This window comes from Dipteris shenzhenensis, chromosome 32 (genome assembly GCF_047967505.1).
Source record: "Dipteris shenzhenensis isolate YYH24624 ecotype China chromosome 32, Dip_SZ_1.0, whole genome shotgun sequence".
Lineage (NCBI taxonomy): Eukaryota > Viridiplantae > Streptophyta > Polypodiopsida > Gleicheniales > Dipteridaceae > Dipteris > Dipteris shenzhenensis.
The window spans coordinates 44,778,648-44,800,775 of NC_141627.1; the positions used below are offsets into that span (position 1 = coordinate 44,778,648).

Genomic DNA, 22,128 nt, shown 5'->3' on the forward strand with positions numbered 1-22,128 from the left:
CGTTTTTCTTTTAGTTTCAAAAGAGAGTTTGTTTGAGTATACTTGTGCTTTCTAAGTTAGAAATGTATTTTTGCCTCTTTGCAGAAACGAGACATAAGTGTAAAGTGCCATTTAACTTTTTATGTTTTAAATAAGAGAGAGAGAGAGAGAGAGAGAGAGAGTTTCTAGTTTTTTGGAAGTTTTTGTTTCTTGACTTGCTTGTTTATTTTTGCTAAGTTACTTGCTTCGTTTCTTCTTTATTTCTTGTTTTCATTCTCTTTTGTTTATTTGACGTATTTTAGTAAGCACTGGGTTTGCCCAAGAGACTCCGCGGGTCTTTAGAAACCCAGTATAGCTGCTTATGCTTGGGCACTGATTACGACATAAGTGTTGCTTTGCTTGCTAAGTATGTCTTCCTTTTGCTTTTCATAAAAGTTTTTGTTTACCTCTTTTTTCTTCTCTTTCATTTTCTCTTTTATTTTCTTTGTAGATTTTTGATCTTTAGAACAACAAAAATTCTAAATTTGTATGATTGGACTTATTCTAGTCTTACAAAGGTATATATCTGTTTTGGTGTTCAGTGAACATTGTATGTGTTCCTGTTTATCTTTCATTCTCTTGTGATTTATTGACCATCCATTCATGGCTTGGTAGCCTTGTACTTACGGTCTAAGATTAGTCACAGCACATATAGGATATTTGGAAGGACAAACGACAGCCCAAGAAAAGGTCTTATGCTGTTAAACGCAGGTCATCTAGGGACTTTGATATTGGTATTTATGTATACTTTCCCCCCCCCTAGAATAATTCTTTAAAGCAACCATACAAGTCAGCAATCAGATACGCGAAAAGAGAAACAACTGGTTGTTCCAAAGAACCCAGCTCACTGCATAGGGAATCGCTGGATCAGGGGCTAGCAACCAGCGTGGAGATCTATGCATCCAGTGAATACCTCTCGTGGTAATGATAAAAAAGATACCTGCAGGCCAAGCCTTGCAGAAATGCTCCCGCCTCTGGGCAGTCGCTCTTCTCCATGTATACCATGTATAAGGAGAGGACTTTTTTGAATCACTCTTGTGTAGACCCAGAAGTTCCACACTTCCACATGGCATGCAAGGTGTATAATATCTTGCCAGATGGTGACGAGGGTGGCTGCTAGGGTACCTATTGGTCTCCCATGCGGCCCAGATGTTCCAAACAGTGACGTTAGACACCGTCTCCCTAACACTATCCTCCGACAAATGCAACTGCGGATGCGAGAAGGCGGTGACGTGTCATATGCCTCCAGAGAGCTCGTTGGCCTTGGATCCTATAGGCTAGAGAGGCTGGGTCAATAGAAAAAGTGTAATCCCTGTGTAGCCATACCACCATCGCCCACGTGAAATCTCACTGTATCTTGTGCTTTCTGGCTACAAGCTGGAGGGCCCCCATCTAGATTCTATGCACTGCTTGGCAGCCCCAAACACAATGTTGGGAGCATCTTCAAAACTGTGTCAGTGCAACAGTGGCATCTCCCATCTATCCGCATTTGCTCTAGCCAAGGGCCAATGGACAAGCCTCCATGTGCTACCATCCAAAAAAGAGATGATATCTTCCGAGCCCTGTGGCTAGCTTAGAGATGTGCCCAAAAATGGGAGGGAACCTCTTGTTCCAACCAGTAAGGCTCTCTTGAGGGGGACCAATCTGTCACCTCCAATTGAAGCCGCCATCTTGTATGCATTGTTAAGAGAAAAAGGACAGCTCCTCCACTCTGTCCTAGCACCATACCCAAACAGGCCAAAAACACTCCCTCAGATCCCACTAAATCTCTTGGAGAGGTTGGTCCTCGAATAACCAATGGTGCCACCTTGCTCTCTCTTGTCCTGACAAGATTGGAATTGGGTCAGTGGTCCAATCCTTGCCCAGGCGGCCTACTACCTAACCTTCTGTCACTTGACTGAATCCAAAACCCCATCAAGTCTCAAGGTCCGTCACAGCCTTGGGCTAGAGGAGGCCACCAAGCCCTACTTTGTAAAGTCTGCATTGGTAAGAGCCAAGGATTGCCGCAAAAACTAGATCTTGAGAGGCATGCTGTTCCTAAAAAATTGATCATACCATTGATGGGGGCCTAATGCACTACACAATTCCTCCCACCATGCCTTGGGGAACTCGTGTCGATCTATGTCATCTGAGGGCTTGCCTCTTAGATGAGAGAGTGCCTGCTCATGTGACTACCTATGCGAGAAGGCGTCTTCAAGTCCCAAAAGACCTAGCTGGGCTACAATCCCACTTAGCCTAACTGATGTGCGTCTATTACCCAAGCATGAGTCCCTCATGATCCCTAACCTCCGGACGCCAAATGAGTGGCTCTCTCTCAAACTCATTTGAGCACGTGGGACTAGTTCGAAGGAGTCCGCCTGGCAACTATTGCTATGAGTCCGCCTGGCAACTGTTGCCAAACCCTATGGTTTCATGGAGTGTGGGAGCTGCGGCGAGGTATGTGGGAGCAAGGATAGCCATTTTTTATACCAAATGTTGAAAATGGAAGGAGTATGAGAGAACATGAAGTTGAAGGCAGAAGGAAGTACAACACTAGGGTAGTCGTAGAGACAAAATCCTAGGATGCCTTTACTAGGGTCAAAACATGTGGTAACTCCTTCACCCACTAGCTTAACCTCTAACTGAGGTTAGGGGCAGAAAACATTATAAAGGGAAAAAGTGTCCCAAGCCCCTTATTACACATGCCATTGCCTTAGAGATTAATATCTTTAACAAAAGATTCTTAGACTGGGAATTGCGGTCTTCTTCGCATCATTTAGAGAATCAATGATGCAACTTATTTGGTAGAGCTCCCTTGCATTGTTCATCTGGTTTTCATGTGAGTGGATTCAAAGAGAAACTAGGAGATACAACAGTTTAGTATCTCTTCAAGAATTCATAGAGTTGGAGGATTTAGCCTACGTTCCACATGAACTTGAAAAGGTTCCAAATAAAAGACAAAAACAACTAAGAAATAAAATAGGATTATTATTGAGAATTATATTAAATGGAAAGATAGGCTAGATGAAGATTCAACTTTGGAGAGGATTGTTTTAAAGACAAGCTTCCCCTTTCCTAGCTTTATTCCTAAGGATGTAAATACTTCAAGGGGGGAAGAATGTTACATCCCTAGCTAACCCTGGCTAGCTAGTGATTCACCTATGGGTCAAGGGAGATCCTAGTGGATGGACTCAAGAGGTTAGGATGAGTAATCCTAACTAGAGTGTTATTTAGGATGGAGTTCTAGAAGGGAATGGGGCCTATATGCTAAGCCGTGGGTTGTGGCTATATATTGGCATAGGGGCTTCAGTGTGGAGGAGACTGATTGTAACCTAGACAGTGATTTGTACTAAAGGCATGGTTGTCCTTGACAAGCTAGGTCGATGCATCTCTTATGGAGAGGGCTTCCAAATATGGGATGCAGAGGTCTATTGTCAGGCATGCCTATGACCTCTAGTGCTAGGGGGTGAGCTAATAGCTCTATGATTGGGTGTTCTAGATGAAGCGCTCAGTGCTTTGGTTCCTAGTTTGTGGCTCGATGAAGATGATCTTGGTGGGTAGGAGTTTGTCTCATTGGGCACTTTTCCTCTCCAATTAGGAGGTTCCCCCCCTAGGGTTAGGACCAGGTAGTAGGGTTAGTCTCCTATGTAGAGGATATAATCCTCGTTTTGATTATTCTCAAATATATACAAGTCTTTGGTTCTCATTACAAATCCACATTCTGGTGATTATCTCTCATCCCCAAACCCAGTATGTCCATGGAAGATCAACATTTGCATCTTGAGCTTTCTGAGAAGTGCCAACATTGTATCTTTGAGTCCATGATTTCTACTCTTCCCTTACCCAATGGGAGGGTAACAGTTTTTGTAGCAATTTGTCTGTGTCTCTTTGGTGCAGAATAATATATCTATCACTTCCCAAAACTTCTATATATCCTTAGCACTAAACGTGTGATGTTGACCCATAGGACTGACCAAAGTTAGATGTACAGACACAATGTACAATGGCGAAGAGTATTTGTGGGATACAATGGCTCCTTACATCACTCATCCTATTCAAGGCAGAAAGAAAGAAAGAAAGAAAGTTTATTAAAGTCTTCGGAAGACCGATGGGTCTATGAGACTGTGAAAATCCTGATACAACGAGCTGTGGTAGTGGAGCTACTAAACGAGCGTCCATACCAATGCAAAATGCAAAATGCCAAAAATGCAGAGTGGCAGTACTAAGTCGTAAGTACAACATAGTCATGTCGGTGGTCGACTATATATCAATCTCAGCATCATCATCAATATCATTATCATCCCCAGCAACAGCAAGATATCAGGATGGATGAGGCAGTGGAGGCATGAAGTCGGCAATAGAGTGCTGTCGGCCTATTCAAGGCAGAGAAGTAGCAGACAAAAGGGGACAGCAACATGTGTTGCTGATGGCAAAGTAGTGAAACTCTTGTGTGAGACTGCCCTGGCCTGAGCGATTTGAGATTTTTTGGCAGTTGCAAGGAGAGTAGGGATGGACCCAAAATGGCTATTTGGAATGCCTTTAATGAGACTCTGATTTTAGTGTTGTATGAATGCATATCATGATGAAGGGTTTTTATAGTTTTCGCTAAATTGGCTTTCACATTGTATGGTCTGTATGTACTTTCCTTGTAGTATAGTGTTTCTGGTTTGAGCTAGTATCGAGTACTTTGTGGTCACAGTGATGCATACCTCTGCCAGTTTGACAATCAACGAAAATGCAAGCCCAGATGTTCCTTTGGACATGGAAGATTCACTTAACAAGATTGTACCAGAGGTACCATATGGCCTGCTATAAAACAACAATCAATGTAAATGTTTCAAATTGAAGTATGCCAATTCATGAAGTTGTTTTACTCGACAATCCAACATGCCTGCTTGTGCAGGGACATCATTATCGGCACCTTGATGAGGGTTTGGATGATATGCCAGGTATTTATTACTCTGGCTAACAAATAGCAAGTTCATGGTTGCTGATTTTGATCTGCTGAGTGTTCTGGACCCTCAAATTTCGTTTTTACTCTCAGCTCATGTCAAGTCATCAATGATGGGATGCTCACTGACAATACCTATAAAGGGAGGCAGATTCAGTCTTGGCATTTGGCAGGTTCGCCAAAAATCCAGCAAGCCAGTTATTTCTGTTAAATGCTTGTGTGAAAATTGTGCCGGTTGAGTTCTTAACATTTTTTATGTATTCAAAGTCTGTAAGTGGCAAAATAATTGCTTCAAGCCACCTGTATGCTTATTTAAATTAGAAAATAGCCAAAATTATGTTAGTGAAGTGTTTTTCTTGCTTCAAGCCACCTGTATGCTTATTTAAATTAGAAAATAGCCAAAATTATGTTAGTGAAAGCTGTTTATTTTCATTTTAAGGTGGCTTGAAGTGTTTTTCTTGCTTCAAGCCACCTGTATGCTTATTTAAATTAGAAAATAGCCAAAATTATGTTAGTGAAAGCTGTTTATTTTCATTTTAAGGGCAAAAAGTTCTTGACATAACTGCCATTATAAAAATTTATAGCCAGTAGAACAATTGATATAAAACCTTCCATGAGTTCTTAACTTTGGCGCGGCCTTTTCACATGCTGCTGCTGTTCAATAATTGTTCATGCTTATCGCAGCAAGCTTTACAAAATTTCATTTGCTCTTTTCCTTCTTCTATCCGATGTGTTGTGCTACCTGATTGTTTATCTTTGTGTATCAGAGTTGTGCTCCCCTTACAACAGTTTGGCCTTTCCCATAATGAACATAGTCTTGTGGACAAAGTGATTTCTGTTTTGGATTAGAGCTAGGGGAAAGAGAGATGAAGACTTGATAAAAATAGTTTCCTACAGCAGGAAAATTAAAGCCAAGAGGTAGGTTGTACAAAGATTTGTATTCTATGAATTCTTCTATTGTTTTTTCTTTTCTTTAATGCAAGGTTAACAATTTGCAATGTAATTGCCCTAATGATCACCAGTGCAGCAAGTTGATCTCAGCACATGCTTGAGGTTGCAATCTTCTTGATAGTTACTGTTTCAGGTGTCACCTCTCCATACCGAGACAACTTTGCTACAGAACCTTCTGTGGTTGACTTGGGGGCTATATAGGCCACCCTTTGTATTTTCCTCTTATCCATTTGAGTAGTACTACGTTTTGCTCTAGCTTGTTGTTTGCTTCCCGCACTCCACTCCCGTTCCATTGCTTCTTGCACCCAACAGTGGTATTAGAGCAAGTTCTCTGCTCCTACCTGCCTTCCCTCGTGCTCTCCCATTGCTCCTACCTGCCATTTTACTCCAGCTCAGTCCAGTGCATCATTTCATCACCATAAACCTGTTTTTAGAGCAGAAAAACAGTCCAGCGACTGTTTTTTGACTTTTTGAGGTCAGATTTCAACGTTTTTTGAAATTTCTAAGCTGCATGCATACAAACGACCCTATCCCACACCATTTTGGCCAGAAAATTGTTTGCCCGTACGGCCGTGCGGACCGGTACGGACGAGTGCGCGATGCTGCCGAAAATTCTTACGATTTTTCATAAGTTGATTTCGAGCATTTTTGAATAGTTTTTGGAGGTTTTTTGCTCAGATCTGGACTCTTTTCAGTCATTCGGGCCTTCCTCTAGGTGCTCCTACCTGCTCTAGCACCATTTGGCTGGGATTCTCTCCCTCTTGACTCAGATCTGCCTGGTACAGTTGGATTTGAAGCTTTCCACCCTCTTTAATGTCACGTGTGCACACATTGCAATGACATTGAGGTGATTTTGCTCTAGAGATTGGGGCTTTTGTGTCACATTTGCAGATTTTGCAGTAACATTTGCTCCTTTCGGTCACATTTTGGGCTTTTGTAGTATTTGCCCTATTTTGACTTCATTTTCACTCTGACACTGGGGATCTATTGCTGACAAATTGCGGTATATTTTTAAATTTGCAGGTTATTTTGTCTCATTTGTTGTATTTTAGCATAATTTGGGGCTTTTGGTCATTCGCCCCAAATTCGACAGTTTTGCCCTTCCAGAAATTGGCGGTTTTGTTAATTTTGTTGAAATTTGCAGTGACATTGGTTTGGTACAGCCAAATTTGGGCATTTGATAGACATTGACATGCAGGAACATTGACATTGTCTTGGAATTGCAGCACATTGAATCACATTTGCAAGTTGCAGCACAATTTGGGGCTTTTCCTAATTTGCCCTCTTTTTGGCATAATTGCCCTCTCAGATTTGGGGGCTTTTGCTAGATTTGCTGTCCATTGCAGTGACATTTGATTTATTCACCTCAATTTGGGTATATTATGCATTTGCCCCTTGATTTCGTCTTGTTGTCTTGTTAGATTTGAGGCACGCAGCCTCCATCTGGGACATTTACAGCTCAATTGATCATTGGATACATTTACATACATTTGCCCCTTGTTTTAGGCTGATATTTTTGCAAGACAGCTATCTTTGGTAGGGGGGTCCTTTGACCGGACAGATATTGTTTTGCAGGTCATATTGTTGGGGGCAGCACGTGCCTTTAGCTCATTGTTTGAGCAGTCAATTTTTGGTTTGTCATTGCCTTTGGTGTCATTTTTGGACAGCCAACTCATTTTGCAGTAAAAGCCTTGAGGCTACTCTTGAGCGCACATTTTTCCTTCAGGGATTCATTTTTGCCATGGGAAGCAACGATTGGATGGGTATGTTCTCAGCTGAGGACAAGCTCGATGGACCCAATTATCCCATGTGGTCATACATGGTTAAACATTTGCTGGTTGCCAAAAATTTTTGGAGTATTGTCTCAGGATCGGATCTTCGACCTTTCTCTGTGGCATCCACTACAACTGGTGCAGCTGCTACAGCCACTTCTGGATCTACTGCCACCGTTGGTGCAGCTGTTACAGCCACCTCTGGATCTACTACTCCAGCCACACCTCCTACACCGGAACATGCTAGATGGGATGGTAGAGATGCCCAAGCACATTCTATCATTGCTTTTTCAGTCAAGAGACATATCATTCCTCACATTCGGTCTTGCAAAACATCAAAGGCTGCGTGGGACATCTTGGCCCACCTTTACCAGGTTCGCAATGAGGCACGTGTTGCTTTCTTATGCAGGTAATTGGAGAATGCCAAAATGGAAGAGGGGGACAACATGGATGCATACATCACAAAAATCAATGATTTTCAAGAGCAGCTCATTAATGTGGATGAAATTATTTCAGATGCTCAGGTAGTGTCCACGACACTCAATGGACTTCCTAAGTTCTACCAGGGGTTTGCTACTACATTGAGGTTGGTTGTCATGGGCAATCCCAACAGTTATACTTTCGACTGGCTTGTTTCCCTTCTCTTGCAGGAAGAGCAGAGTCGCACAAATCGTGCTTCTTTTCAAATTGCAAACCAGGCTTTTGTTGCTAATCACAAAAATAAGGGAAAGAACGGGCAAAATTACAGCAAACCCAAGCCTTCTGGAGGCTCATCTACTGCTAGACACTCATCTAATTTTGCCCCATCTGATGCCAAGAAGAAAAACATTAGAACGTTGTAATTACTACCAAAAGCCAGGACATGACATTTCCGAATGTCGCAAGCGCATCGCTTCTGAAAAGAAAAAACAGCAAAAGGGACTTGCTTTCAGCACTACTACTACTGCCCCAAATCATGGTCATGAGGCAACAAACATTGCTCACCATGAGTGGGCTTTCACAGTGACATGCCAGTACCATCCAGAGAAGCATGCTACAGCCTCGTATATCTTAGATTCTAAGTCAGATTGGTAGCTTCGACAGTGGTGCTTCTAAGCACATCACTTCTTACAGATCACTCTTTCAGACATTGGGGGCTGCTCCACATGGTGGCATAGTGACATGTGCCAATAATGCATCATATCTCGTGAAAGGGATTGGCCAGGTCGAGGTCACTTTAGTTTCAGGTGATACGATCACGCTCATGGACGTTTTGTTTGTCCCAGGTATCAAGAAGAACCTCATCTCTACCATATCCTTGAATGGCTTTCGGGTTCTCTTTGATGGTTATCAATGTGCCGTGTATGACAACCATGTTGTCATGTGCTCCAACTATGTGCTCAATCGGGCACCCACAAAGGCATTGAAGACTATCACACCTTACGAGGCATGGCACGGTCGCAAACCTGAAATTTCTCATATGCGGGTGTTCGGGTCATTGGCTTATGCTCATGTGCCATCTCAGCTGAGGCACAAGCCTGAAGACAAAGCTGTAAAATGCATATTCATTGGTTATAGCATAGAGAGCAAGGGATACAGGTTGTATCAGCCCAGCACGGGCAAGGTCATTGTCAGTAGGGATGTTGTATTCACTGAAAAAGTGCCTTCACCTTGGCTAGAATGCAAAAAACAGCCTACTATTGATTCCTCAAATGTCTTTGATACATTGTTGCCTCTCTTTCAGTCGCCCACAGTTCCAAAGCAGCCAGTGCAGAGTGTTGTGCCATACACTTCTACCAGTGCACATCCTCCTCCAATAGCTCCTACTCAGCCTGATATGCCTTTTAGTTGATGATCATGCTATTGAGTAGGCAGTTGCACAGGAGAGTGCTGTCATTAAACAGCAAAAATCAGTCCCGAGATGGCTTTTGGACACACTCAGGCGAAGCAAACAAGCTGAGTCTTTGCCAGCCCGCACTGGAGGTGCGCATAAACAGATGCATGGCAACTAATGTAGCTTTGGTTGCTACTACTTGCAATGAGGAACCTTTATGTCACAAGGATGCCTTTGATAGCAAGGAATGGATGGATGCCATGAAGGTTGAGCTTGAATCCATTCATGCAAACAACACTAAGGAGTTGTGTGACTTGCCAGCAGGCAAGCGTGCCATTGGCACGAATTGGGTCTACAAGGTGAAAAGGAAAGCTGATGGTAGTGTTGACCACCTCAAAGCCCGCTTGGTTGCAAAGAGATATGCACAGCAGCACGGCATTGACTTTGAGGAGACCTTTGCTCCCACCTCACGCATTACTACTATCAGGTGTGTTATTGCTATGGCATCTCATCAGCATTGGGAGGTTCATCAGCTAGACATCAAGACTACCTTCCTTCATGGTGATCTTCAGGAAGAAGTCTATGTCACTCAGCCACCTGGTTTTGAACAATTAGGTTCTGAAAATATGGTTTGCCGGCTCAGAAAAGCCCTCTATGGCTTGAAGCAGGCACCCCGGGCATGGTATGCAAAGATACATGCATTTTTGACAGCCCGTAGCTTTCATAATAGCGCAACCGAGGCCAATCTTTATGTCTGAAAGAGTGCATCGGAATTTTTATTTCTGATTTTATATGTGGATATATGTGGATGGCATGCTTATCACTGGCCTGGATATGGAACAAATTGCAGATTTCAAGGCTGATTTACAGCAGTCTTTTGCCATGACAGATATGGGCCGATTGCACTATTATTTGGGCATACAGTTTGCATATGTTGAGGGGGGTATAATAATGAGTCAGTCCAAGTATATTGGACAACTCCTTGATTCCAGTTCGAGGATTGCAAGCGAGTTTCTACTCCCTTGGAGCTTGGCTTTCGTTTCTCCTCCGAGGATGCAAGTCTGCCATTTGATGATCCCTTTATCAGCAAGTTGTTGGTTACCAAATATACCTTTGTCATACCCGGCCTGATCTTCAATATGCCATATCCCAGCTCAGCATGTACATGCACAAGCCTAGTACGCAGCATTGGCAAGCAGTGAAGCGGGTCTTTCGATACTTGAAGGCTACACAACATTTGTGTTTACTCTATGGTTCAAAGGCCCCACTTGTTTTGCATGCATTCACGAACAGTGATTGGGAAGGATATTACGACACTAGGGTGTCACACAACATTAATTGTTTTATGCATGGAGCTTCATGCATCTCTTGGTTCAGCAAGAAGCAGCCTACAATTGCCACATTCAGTTGTGAGGCTGAGTACTGAGCAGCCTTCACAGCTACAGTAGAGTGCGTTTGGCTTCGCAAGTTACTTGCAGATCTTGATATCATTCAGCCCGACTCTACTACGATCTACATCAACAGCCAAAGTGCTTTGGCGGTTGCTAGAAACCCAGTGTTTCATGCACGCACAAAGCATATTGAAGTCCACTATCACTATGTTTGAGAGCGATTGTTTGGTGGAGACATCCAGTTGTTCTATGTTCCCACTGAGGACAGCTTGAAAGATTTTTTCACGAAAGCTTTACCGCATCCCAAGTTTGAGGCATTTCGACATCCTTTACACTTGGCTCCTTTTGTTACGTGAGGGATCACTCTGTACATATCATAGGTTGCTATATCCCTCTTGGACAAATATGTGCAACCATGATGTAGCTTCCAAGTATTCTTGAGATATTTCCAGGGTACTTCAGCCATACCATGGAGGGGGGTGGTTTGTTAGCACTTAGCCCTCGTATGAGCCTTGTAGGTCAGGTCAACTCTATGAGTTGACTTCTCTGGTCAACCATATGATTAACTTGAGGGCCACATAGGCCACCCTTTGTATTTTCCTCTTATCCATGTGAGCAGTACTATGTGTTGCTCCAGCTTGTTGTTTGCTTCCCGCACTCCACTCCCGTTCCATTGCTTCTTGCACCACCCAACTCCTTCACAAGACTTGCTGAAGAAAAACCCACCCAGATACGGGGTAGCCAGTTTCCATACGCATCATGGTAAGCCTCAGAGATGACATTCTCTACACATTCAAAAGGAGATGATTGTGCAAGTTCTGTCTACTCTCAAGGTGAAATCCTGTTAAAGTATCCTAGAGCTGTATATTTGGATGGTCAATGCCAAGCGTTCTTTTTCGACGAAGTAACTAGTAGCAATGATGACTACACCACCCCATGATGCTGTAATGAAGGGGTGGTTCCTACGATCTCTCCCTCAGTCTAATGCAACAGTCTCATTGGCAAGCTGCAATTCAAGGTTGCTTAAAGGATGCGGTGAAGATGGAATGCTTTCAGCTCAGATTTGAAGCCCCTTTGTTGACCTGGTCCGATGGTACTGGCATTACCATAGTTTCCCTCTCAGATTTGAAGCCCCTTTGCTGACCTGGTCCATTTCTACTGGCTCTACCATAGTTTCTCTCTAAGATTCAACCAAGTGGCAGCACATGATGGCAGTGAGCAACTCAAGTAGGAACTGAAGGAGAAAGCTAGAGGTGAGGCTGCACCAGGCTTGAGGCTTAAGTCAAGAGTGGCCTCTAGTGTAGAGAATGTTGTGGCTCAGTTCATGTTTAGTGGGGTAAGTCAATCTAAGCAATTTGTGTACCTTTTGTAAAATCCTTGGGCATGGTGCATCAGATTCAAGGTTGATTCTAAACATACATTAACCAATGGTTGTGGCTGCTCAATCCATAACACCCGTCAACTTAGTACCATTGCTTTAATGATCATAGCAACTCCTCCAGCCGAATGGACTGCTAACGCTAACCCTCATTTCCACCCATGGCTAATGTTCAAGCTATGAATCCAATTCTATCCCTCATGAATGTTCATACTACTTTTTCCCTTTTTAATACCTTCCTATTTCTTATAGCCACTTGCCTTATCTCCCAACAATGGAGCTGGCAGAATTGGTAGAGGAAGAGGGAGGGGTGGGGAAAGAGCTTGACAAGCTGTCCAGAACTTGAGGAAGGTGATCTTGCGATAAATGCAATATGATTTACCATTGTTGTTGAGATTGTCCAAACAAAGTTGAGGCCAATGCCACTCAAATAAACATAATCAAGCTAGTAGTGCTTGGGGAGTCTCTTGCTGTTACGTACAATTTCTAATCTCTCTTATCTCGTTTCGTCAATCACGGGTAAGACGAATCACAGGCGCTGGCATCACAAATTTCCTCCTAGCCTTTCTCATGGATAGCATACACACAAAAGATACATAACTTTTCATTCCTCATGCCTATCCACAAGCCCACAATTCCCTAGATGGTTCCCTCTGCCACATGTCATCATTCTAGACCTTTAGCTTGGTACACCATTTACCCCTCTCTTGGGGCACAATTTAAAGCATTTGCCCCTTGGCATTATTACACATTTAGGTGCACCTAGGCCTTAGCACTCAGAACCACCTAGTCGATGCCAATACACCCTCACCTAGGACCTTGGCAGTTACTTCCCTTGACCATTATATTTACGCACATAAACTATTACAGAAGTCGGTCCTCTAAGGGAAAATGACCGATCTTTCCGAGGTCATGCTATCTCGGCTAGAGCATAACATTCCTTTCCTCTTCAAGCATCAGCGTCCTCGATGATGAAATCTGGGAACACTCTCCGTAATTGGTATATGGATTCCCAGGTAGCTTCCGATAGAGGTAGACCATGCCATGCAACCAACACCGTGGATATCTTCCGATTGCGCACTTGCATTGTTCCTCGATCTAGGATTCTTGTTGGTTTGCGTCTTGCATTATCCTCTGTCTCCTGAAACAAAACCACACCTTCGATTAGTGAGTCACCAGTATGCAAAAATTTCTTTAAACGAGAAACATGAAACACTGGGTGCACCTTACACCCTGGTGGTAATTCTAATTTATAGGCTACCTTGCCTATTCTTTTTAGAATTAACCATGGCCCACAATATCGAGGTGATAACTTAGCACACTCTCCTGCAGTCAAAAGACTTAGAGTGCGAAGGAACTCTGAGAAAAACTTTTTCTCCTTCCTTAAATTCTCTAGTGGATCGGTTTTCATCCGCATACACCTTAGCTCTATCCATAGCTTGGCGGATGTTATAGTGGATCGGTTTTTATCCGCATACACCTTAGCTCTATCCATAGCTTGGCGGATGTTAGCTCTCGCAAGTGCTAGCATCTGCCGCATCTGAACCACACAGTTCGCGGCACTAGGCACTTTCTGAGGTATTCCAACTATAGTTGGATTCACTGGTCTATAACCATAGTTCAACTCAAACGGACTGAACCCTGTAGAGGAATGTTTTCTATCATTGTAGGCAAACTCTAACAATGGCAACCACTTGTCCCATGTATGTTGCCTCAATGACACATATGCTCTAAGCATATCCTCTAAAATTTGGTTGACTCTTTTTGTCTGACCATCCGTTTCTGGATGATCCCCACTACTCATTCCCAACTCAATCCTTAGTGTCTTAAATACCGTGGTCCAAAAATGACCGGTAAATTTGACATCTCTGTCTGACACTATGGATTTGGGTAATCCATGCAGACGAAATATATGTCTAATAAACAAATCTGCCACTTACGGGGCACTAACAGACTCTCTAGTTGGAATGAAGTGAGCCATCTTGGTAAAACGATCAACCACCACAAGGATAGAATCATATCCACCTTGTGTCGTAGGTAGACCTACAATAAAGTCCATGGAAATGCTCTCCCACTTACTTAGTGGTATCTCCAAGGGCTGTAAAAGGCCGGTGGCTTCACCCGCTCTGCCTTACTTACGTGACACGAAAAACGTGTCACATATTCATGAATATGCTTTTTCATCTTTGGCCAAAAGAAATCTCGCTTCATGAGATCATATGTCTTCTCGACTCCTGGATGTCCCGCACGTGGGTTGTCATGGCACTGTCGAATGACTCTCTGCCTGAGATCATTCTGATTAGGTACTACTACCTTACCATTTCTTTTCAGCATACCATCCCTTATGGCATATCTTGCATAAGTTTGGTCTTTTCTGGATGCCAGGTCATCATTTTCGTTTTCCCCGGGTTTTAACACATGAGCCTTAGGCCAAAGGCTCTGGACAAACTCGTCCACCTTTTGAGTTTCTCTAATCTCGGCCATTAGAGCACTCTCTAACACCGTGAAACTCATGTTATGCATAATGCGTGACAACGCATCAGTAACTTTGATATCTTTTCCTCTTCGATACCGAATCGTCAAATTAAACTCCTGCATGAGTTCTGCCCACCTAGCTTGGCGGCCTCTCAAGTCAGGTTGTTTACAAAAATGTTTCAGAGTATCATGATCAACATCCACATAAAACTCTGATCCATACAAATAATGTCGCCATGTTTTCAAAGCATGGACAATAGCATACAACTCTAATTCATGAGTTGGCCAATTCCTTTGAGAGGGAGAAAGCTTCTTGCTTTCAAAGGCTACTGGCCTTCCCTCTTGGAGGAGAACTGCTCCTACTGCAATGCCACTTGCATCGGTTTCCAGGAACAACGGTTTCTGGGGATCAACTATTTTTAACACCGGTCCTGTGACCACAACTTGTTTTATGGTGTTAAAACTTTCCTGTTGATTCTGTCTCCATATAAAAGGTACTTTATCTGAGGGCAGATCAGTCAATGGCGATACTATTTCGGAATATCCTTTAATATGCCTTCGATAAAATTGGACAAATCCCAAGAATGATCGCAAGCGGTCAAACTCTGAGGGATTGGCCAAGTCAATATCACAGCCACTTTCTTTGGATCCATTTCTACCCCCTCTGGAGTAATTATGAATCCTAAATATTGAAGTCTAACCATACACAGTATAGTTTTCTTCTTATTTACATAAAGACTGGCTTTCCTCAAAGTACTGAACACTATTCTTAAGTGTTCATGATGCTCAGTAATACTTTTACTGAATACCAGAATATCGTCACTAAAATGTACTACAAACTTTTCGATATACGGACGTAGTAAATCATTCATAAGCATGACGAATGTCGCTAGAGCATTGGTAAGTCCAAAGGGCATTACCAAAAACTCATAATAACCAAACATGTTCTAAAAGCGGTTTTATGCACATCCTCGGCTCTAATGCGGATCTGATGGTAGCCACACTTAAGATCTCTCTTACTGAAAATTACGGCTCCATGTAATGCATCTAGCAAATCATCGATCCGAGCCATCCCAAGCTTGGGACTCTTCCCACTTGTGTAACCAAACCTCGATCACATCAGAACTGCGCTCGGTCATCCGACCAGTGTACTTCTCCGGTCTATAGTTTGCAATATTAGGTACCTTGACCTTTGCACGTTCTGATGAGTGTATACTGGGCTCTGGCTCTGCTGGAGCTTTGCCCTTATCATTCCTAGATGGTCTAGCCGACAAGGCTTGCACCATCTCCCTAATTTCATTTTGACCAGCATTCACCTGAAGCTGCTGGTTCATGATCTGTTGTAAAGCATCTTCTAATACAGAAATCCTACCCACCAAAGTAGGCGTTGTGTGATGGGACACTTCTTGCGTAGACCGTGCTCTAGATTCACTAGGATTCACCCTGGAATCTTGTCCCTCTGTCTCCATGGATTCAAAAGGAAAAATAGATTTTTTTATTTTTTTTCACTTCAGATTCCCCTTTGCTGTACAGGAATAAATCGACTGCAAACTCTGTTGTATAGGAATAAATCGACTGCAAATTGAAAATTAAACATTTGTATAGAAGAAATAAAATGCCCCATGGAGTCTTCACATAGCGCAAATATCCTGCTTTCCTTATGAGCAACGATGCTACCAGTCATGGAGCGGCTGAGTCAATCCAAAATAGGAGCAGGGTTCCCATAAGCAAGACGGACGTTCCTTTCTATCCTTACTGTTTCATCGAATTACAGGCCATATAATATCACAGGTAGGTCCTCGCTATTGGCCACCTCTTCAGAATAGTCACGACGCGATACCAACGTGACTACGAAGTTGCGCCATCACCACGAACTCCTGCGCTGAAACGTGCCTTCAGAAGAGAAAGCTTCGTCGATGAAGCCATTGATACGCTTGACACCGCCGCCTTGCTCCCAGCTATTTGCGTCGAAGGGCCTCCCCGTTCACGAGCCACTGTTAAGCCCACGAACAGTCACCTAACACACACGTTGTTCGCCTTCCTTCTCGTCGGTAGAGTGTAGTGCAACGGGGTATTCCAACAGAGCGCAGGAAAGAGAAATTGATGGGGCAGGAGTCCATCCTCTGGAAACCCGTCGGCATGAGAGCACAAATGTTTTCAAGCGGGTGCTCCGAATGATACGCTCCCACAGCGTAATCTTGTGCTGAAGCCTTGCTTCTAGTTCCCTGTCGAGCGTGAAGCTCTGATACCAACTGTTACGTACAATTTCTAATCTCTCTTATCTCGTTTCGTCAATCACGGGTAAGACGAGTCACAGGTGCTGGCATCACAAATTTCCTCCCATCCTTTCTCATGGATAGCATACACACAAAAGATACGTAACTTTTCATTCCTCATGCCTATCCACAAGCCCACAGTTCCCTAGATGGTTCCCTCTGCCACATGTCATCATTCTAGACCTTTAGCTTGGTACACCATTTACCCCTCTCTTGGGGCACAATTTAAAACATTTGCCCCTTGGCATTATTACACATTTAGGTGCACCTAGGCCTTAGCACTCAGAACCACCTAGTCGATGCCAATACACCCTCACCTAGGACCTTGGCAGTTACTTCCCTTTACCATTATATTTACGCACATAAACTATTACAGAAGTCGGTCCTCTAAGGGAAAATGCCCACCGATCTTTCCGAGGTCATGCTATCTCGGCTAGAGCATAACACTTGCACCAAACCACATGATTGGTGTGTTTACAGGAGCGCAACCCTTAAGAGCGGAGTACAGGTAACATCAAGGAACGAAGGAGGTGCAATCTTCAAGTGAGATTCGAAGCGGTTGTCTAGATGAGAACCTTCCCCCTCCCTTGCTAGAGCTCTTCCAAAGACTTGTTGGATACACTATATAGAGGTCGGCACGGGCAATAGGGAAAGAGACCAAACTTTTCACAAAATACAGCTCATGGTGGATTTGAATGGGTCCGTAAGGAAGTTGGACATGTGGGAGACATGAGTGGATCCCAAAGAATGGCGCAAGACAAAGACACGACCCACAAAATGCATGGATTCAAGGTCAACATCAATCCATGAGGACAAGTCAACGAGTTTCCAACGAGTGGCAGACCAACATTACTCATTGGCAAAACACTTACTCCAGCTTAAAGACTCTTAGGGTCCCTTAGACCAAGGAAGAATACCGCTCATAGAGGTTGATGACCCAATTCGGAGGGATTGGCGGTATCCACAATAGACCTTCGCTTCACCTTTGCCATCATTGCATGTGAGAAGCTACCCATACAACTTTTTGCAAATCGATGGAACAGCTTTTTTTTGGATGGTGGGGCAGACATAACGAGCTGTACCATGCTTAAGCTGGAACTGTAGGTTACCCATCCAATGCAATTCAAGGTGAGGATAATTGCTTCCGTGCCGTTTGCTGATGTCACCTTCCTAACAAACTTTGTATTGAGGATTGATGAGCTCTTCTATCCTCTCTTAGTGGCTTAGAGTGGCGAGCTGAGTATAAAATTGGAAAAATGTCTTGGCTTCATTGCCAGAGGTTCAAACACCCTTGTCTATGAACCTCACAATAGAGAATACGACCATGACAAATGACCTTGGAAATGGACTTGAGGAATGTTCAAGGTGGTACCATATGTATGACAGAGTACTAGTATGTTGCATCATATGGAAAAAAATTTAAGGTGCGCCAGCTTTGTAAATCATTATTTTCCCCCAAAAAAAGAGGGAAGGAGGAGGGGAAGAGAGAGGGGAGAAGAACAATATTCTGGTGACTATAGTCCATAGAATGAAATGATTAATTACCATCAACAATCAAGTAGATTCTACCATGGTGGACTATTGATGTACATACATCATACATGGAACTAAATAATTCACAAATAGATTTAACTTGAAACTGAAAGCTCAATGTTGAAACCAATTACTAGATTGAGATCGTAGAATATAAGAGCAGCGGTTCACAACTTGAGTCTATACTCTATAGTCTACGGGGCTATGTTGTTAGAGTTAGATACTGGTTGGATAGAAACCCTAACACAGCAGAATAAACTCAAATCCACACTGATCTTCCTCAGAACAGCAGCACTCACTCACTTAAATTTCACACAAACAATGCAGCATAGAGAGGAGAAGAACTCAGCATATTCATCCACAATAATGGAACAACTGCTCAAGGATGAGGCAGATATATCCAACCGGAGATATTGGGTATTTACAGAAGAGAAGTTCTGTCACACTCCAGTCAGTCTGCAGGGCCTTTAGAGGCTTCAGTAGTTGTGTAGAATGTTCACAAAATACCTGCCTATTTATAGGTTTTACAGGGGACCTGGACCCTGTCAAACAACTAGAATCTGGTGTGTAGGAGATACCTGATTGGGTCTGGGACCTTGACCGACTGGATTTTGGGTCTGGAATCTGCTGCTACTGGAGGTGCCTATTGCAGAGCCTATAAATGGGCCCTAGCAATACAGTTCTATTGATGTTTCTCCAACCCTGTGCCATGCGGCCTGTCATCTGTCATCATGGCTGTTCATGCTTCCTCCAAAACAGCTCCAACCAGTGTGCATTTGTTCTGCTCAAGTAATCCACCCTACCTCCGTGCTCTGACCCCTTGTCCTCTTCATATGGCGGCTCACAAGTGGGTCAATGATACTTATAATAGTGTGGGCCTTGGGAGTGACTACAGGTTGGAAGAGAAGAAACCAGCCTTGAGATAGGATGAGAAGGGAGAAGGCAGCAAGTGTACACAAACAAATGCCAAATCGATTTAAAGCGGCAAATGAATTTTTAAATATATTTATAATTACAGGAATACATTTGAAGGAAGGGAGACATCTGAACCACACCCCTTTTTTGAATTTTACTTTTAAAATTAAATGCATCCTTACAAAACACACCCCAATCCAAAGTTTGTCTTGAAATTTAAATTATATATAAAAAGTTATTCCATACATGTGTCGTACCGTGGTATGCATACTAGAACTACTTTGGGAAGATTTGAATGCTTTAGAAGGAGACTCTACTTTCAAAGATGAAACATATGCTGCTCCATTTTCTCAAAGCCAATGTGAAGCTTTAAAAACTCAAACAAGAACAACACATGTCATAGTGCCACATGTACGGACCAAAAATATCGCACCAATCTATCGGGGACCTTAGACTACTCCATTAAACTGAAGTCAAGTTCTAAATTTGAACTTGCAAATCACCTAGGAGCCTATACGCTTATCATAAATATTGTAACCTTCATCGTAGTTCATAGCAAACCTTCAAAATGTCATGGGCACTGGTCTAACTCAATCGTGATTCTAGGAAGATATCCCGGGATAATATGTTGAGCCATGAGAGGGTCCAGAATGGATGACACTAACTTCTGAGGTTATGGGAGTCTTGAAAAGAGAGAATGTCTAATAATATAGTTAGTTTAATTATGTCAAATGAGTTGGTGGATGGCAGGGATTGACCCAAAAGAAGATTTGAGAGATGAAAGGAGAAGATTGCTAAGGCTATTTGTGTGCCAACAATGCTTGAATAATGGGTCTTATGAATATGTTTGTGAAGCAAAGAAAGAATCAGTGGCAAACTTGAAATTAGAGAAAATATAGAGAGTACCATGCAGGGGACTATTGACAGTGGGTGAATCTTTGCGCGAATGTGTACACTGTAGATGCGATGCAAAAAGCAGTAAACTGTAAATTCTTCTGAAAAGATGGATTAATATTGTGATTGAAGTGATTCAGCAAATCTCACAATGACAATGTATGAAAGTATAGAAGTTGGAGAAGCAAGACATTAGGAAACTTTTTTTTCAAAAAAAGACATTAGGAAACTTTTAGGTGATTCTATGGATATATTGCTGCTGCTGCCTGCACTAATTTCAATACCTATGTTGGATCATTCCACTATCATGGAACTTACACAAAACCAAAGTTGAAGATGAAAAGGTAGAAGTGGTGAAGCTATCGCACTTCATGGTGAGGAAGAAAAGTGGCTTCACCCAATTATCAATTGATTACAAGATTCATTTTAATTCCTTGGCAGCTGTGACCGACTTTCTACAGGATCAATCCGTCAATGAGCATTATTAAAACAATTTCTGGATAAAATAACAGAGTATGGATTAAAAATGCTTGATTCCTGTGCCTCAGAATCAGAAATATTGGTTTCAATGAAAAATTGGTGTTCCTCTCTCTCCCCCCATCATCATTCAGGGTCAAATTTTGATAGAGAGAGACATTGTTGTTGCATTCAAAGAGCAATGGAACAAAGTGTGAATGCAAGGAATCAAACAACAAGCTGAACGAACTGAACGAGAAAGTACAATTGGTGGCCGATATCGGGCTTCAACTTAGAACTAAATGTCTTAAGAAGAACTAGGACTAGTGTTCCAGGTGGACTAGATGTTCTAACTACGCTTGACTAGCCTACAAGGCCATACCAGGGCTAATTGGCAACAAACCGCCCTCCATGGTTTGGCTGAAGTATCTTGGATACTACTCAGGTATACGTTGAAATTAAATCATGGTCGCACATGCTTGTCCATGATGGATATAGCAAACCTACGATAATATAGGGTAAGCGGAATCATGTGACAAATGGTACCAAGTGTAAAGCTTGTTGAAAAGCCTCAAACTTGGGTCACGATAGAGCCTTTGTGAAAAACTATGCTAATTTATCCTCCATGGTAATGTAGGACACCTGTATTTTTCCAACTAGCTGTCACTCTCAAACATAGTGTACTTGTGCTTGGTACGCGCATAAAGGATAGGATTATGCGCAATGACGAAAGCACTCTAGCTGTAGATCGTGGTAGAGGATGCGTGGCTGACATCAAGGTCTGCAAATAACTCGTGGAGCCAAACACACTCTATAGTAGCTGTGAAGGCTGCCCTGTACTCAGCTTACAGCTCGATGCAGCAACTGGGGGCTGTTCCTTGTTGAACCAAGAAATGTATGAAGAGCCAAGCATGAAACGGTTGCCTTTGTGAGACACACAGGTGTCGTAACAACCAGCCCCCGTGACAGCATGCATATCCAACAAAGACATATCATCATATAACAGTCCCAAGTGCTGCGTGCTTTCAAGTATCAGAAGACACATTTCACTGCTTGCCACTGCTTTGTACTGGGCTTGTGCATGAACTGAGACACCACAGTGTGCACATCAGGCCTGGTGTGACATAAATAGATAAGGCAGCCCACATCCTGCTGGTAAAAGGTAGCATCAACTGGGTCACTCCCATCATCAGAGGAGAAACGGAAGCTAGACTTCAATACTGGAAGCGTTGTAAGAGTTGTCCAATGTACTTGGATTGGCTCATCACTATGCCCCCCTAAAACTAGCAAACTGGATGCCAAGATAATAGTACAGCCTGACCATAT

General features: G+C 42.9%; 1 protein-coding gene across 3 annotated transcripts in view; it reads left to right on the plus strand.

The window, feature by feature from the left end:
- LOC147880829 (uncharacterized) overlaps positions 1 to 22,128 on the plus strand; it is a 57,852-nt gene that overhangs the window by 33,993 nt on the left and 1,731 nt on the right. For all 3 annotated transcript variants that reach the window (XM_087371024.1, XM_087371023.1, XM_087371022.1), the window contains exons 5-7: positions 4,697 to 4,791; positions 4,901 to 4,946; positions 5,042 to 5,121. In XM_087371024.1, coding sequence (XP_087227150.1) covers positions 4,697 to 4,791; positions 4,901 to 4,946; positions 5,042 to 5,121 — 221 coding nt within the window. The remainder of the gene's footprint in view (positions 1 to 4,696; positions 4,792 to 4,900; positions 4,947 to 5,041; positions 5,122 to 22,128) is intronic.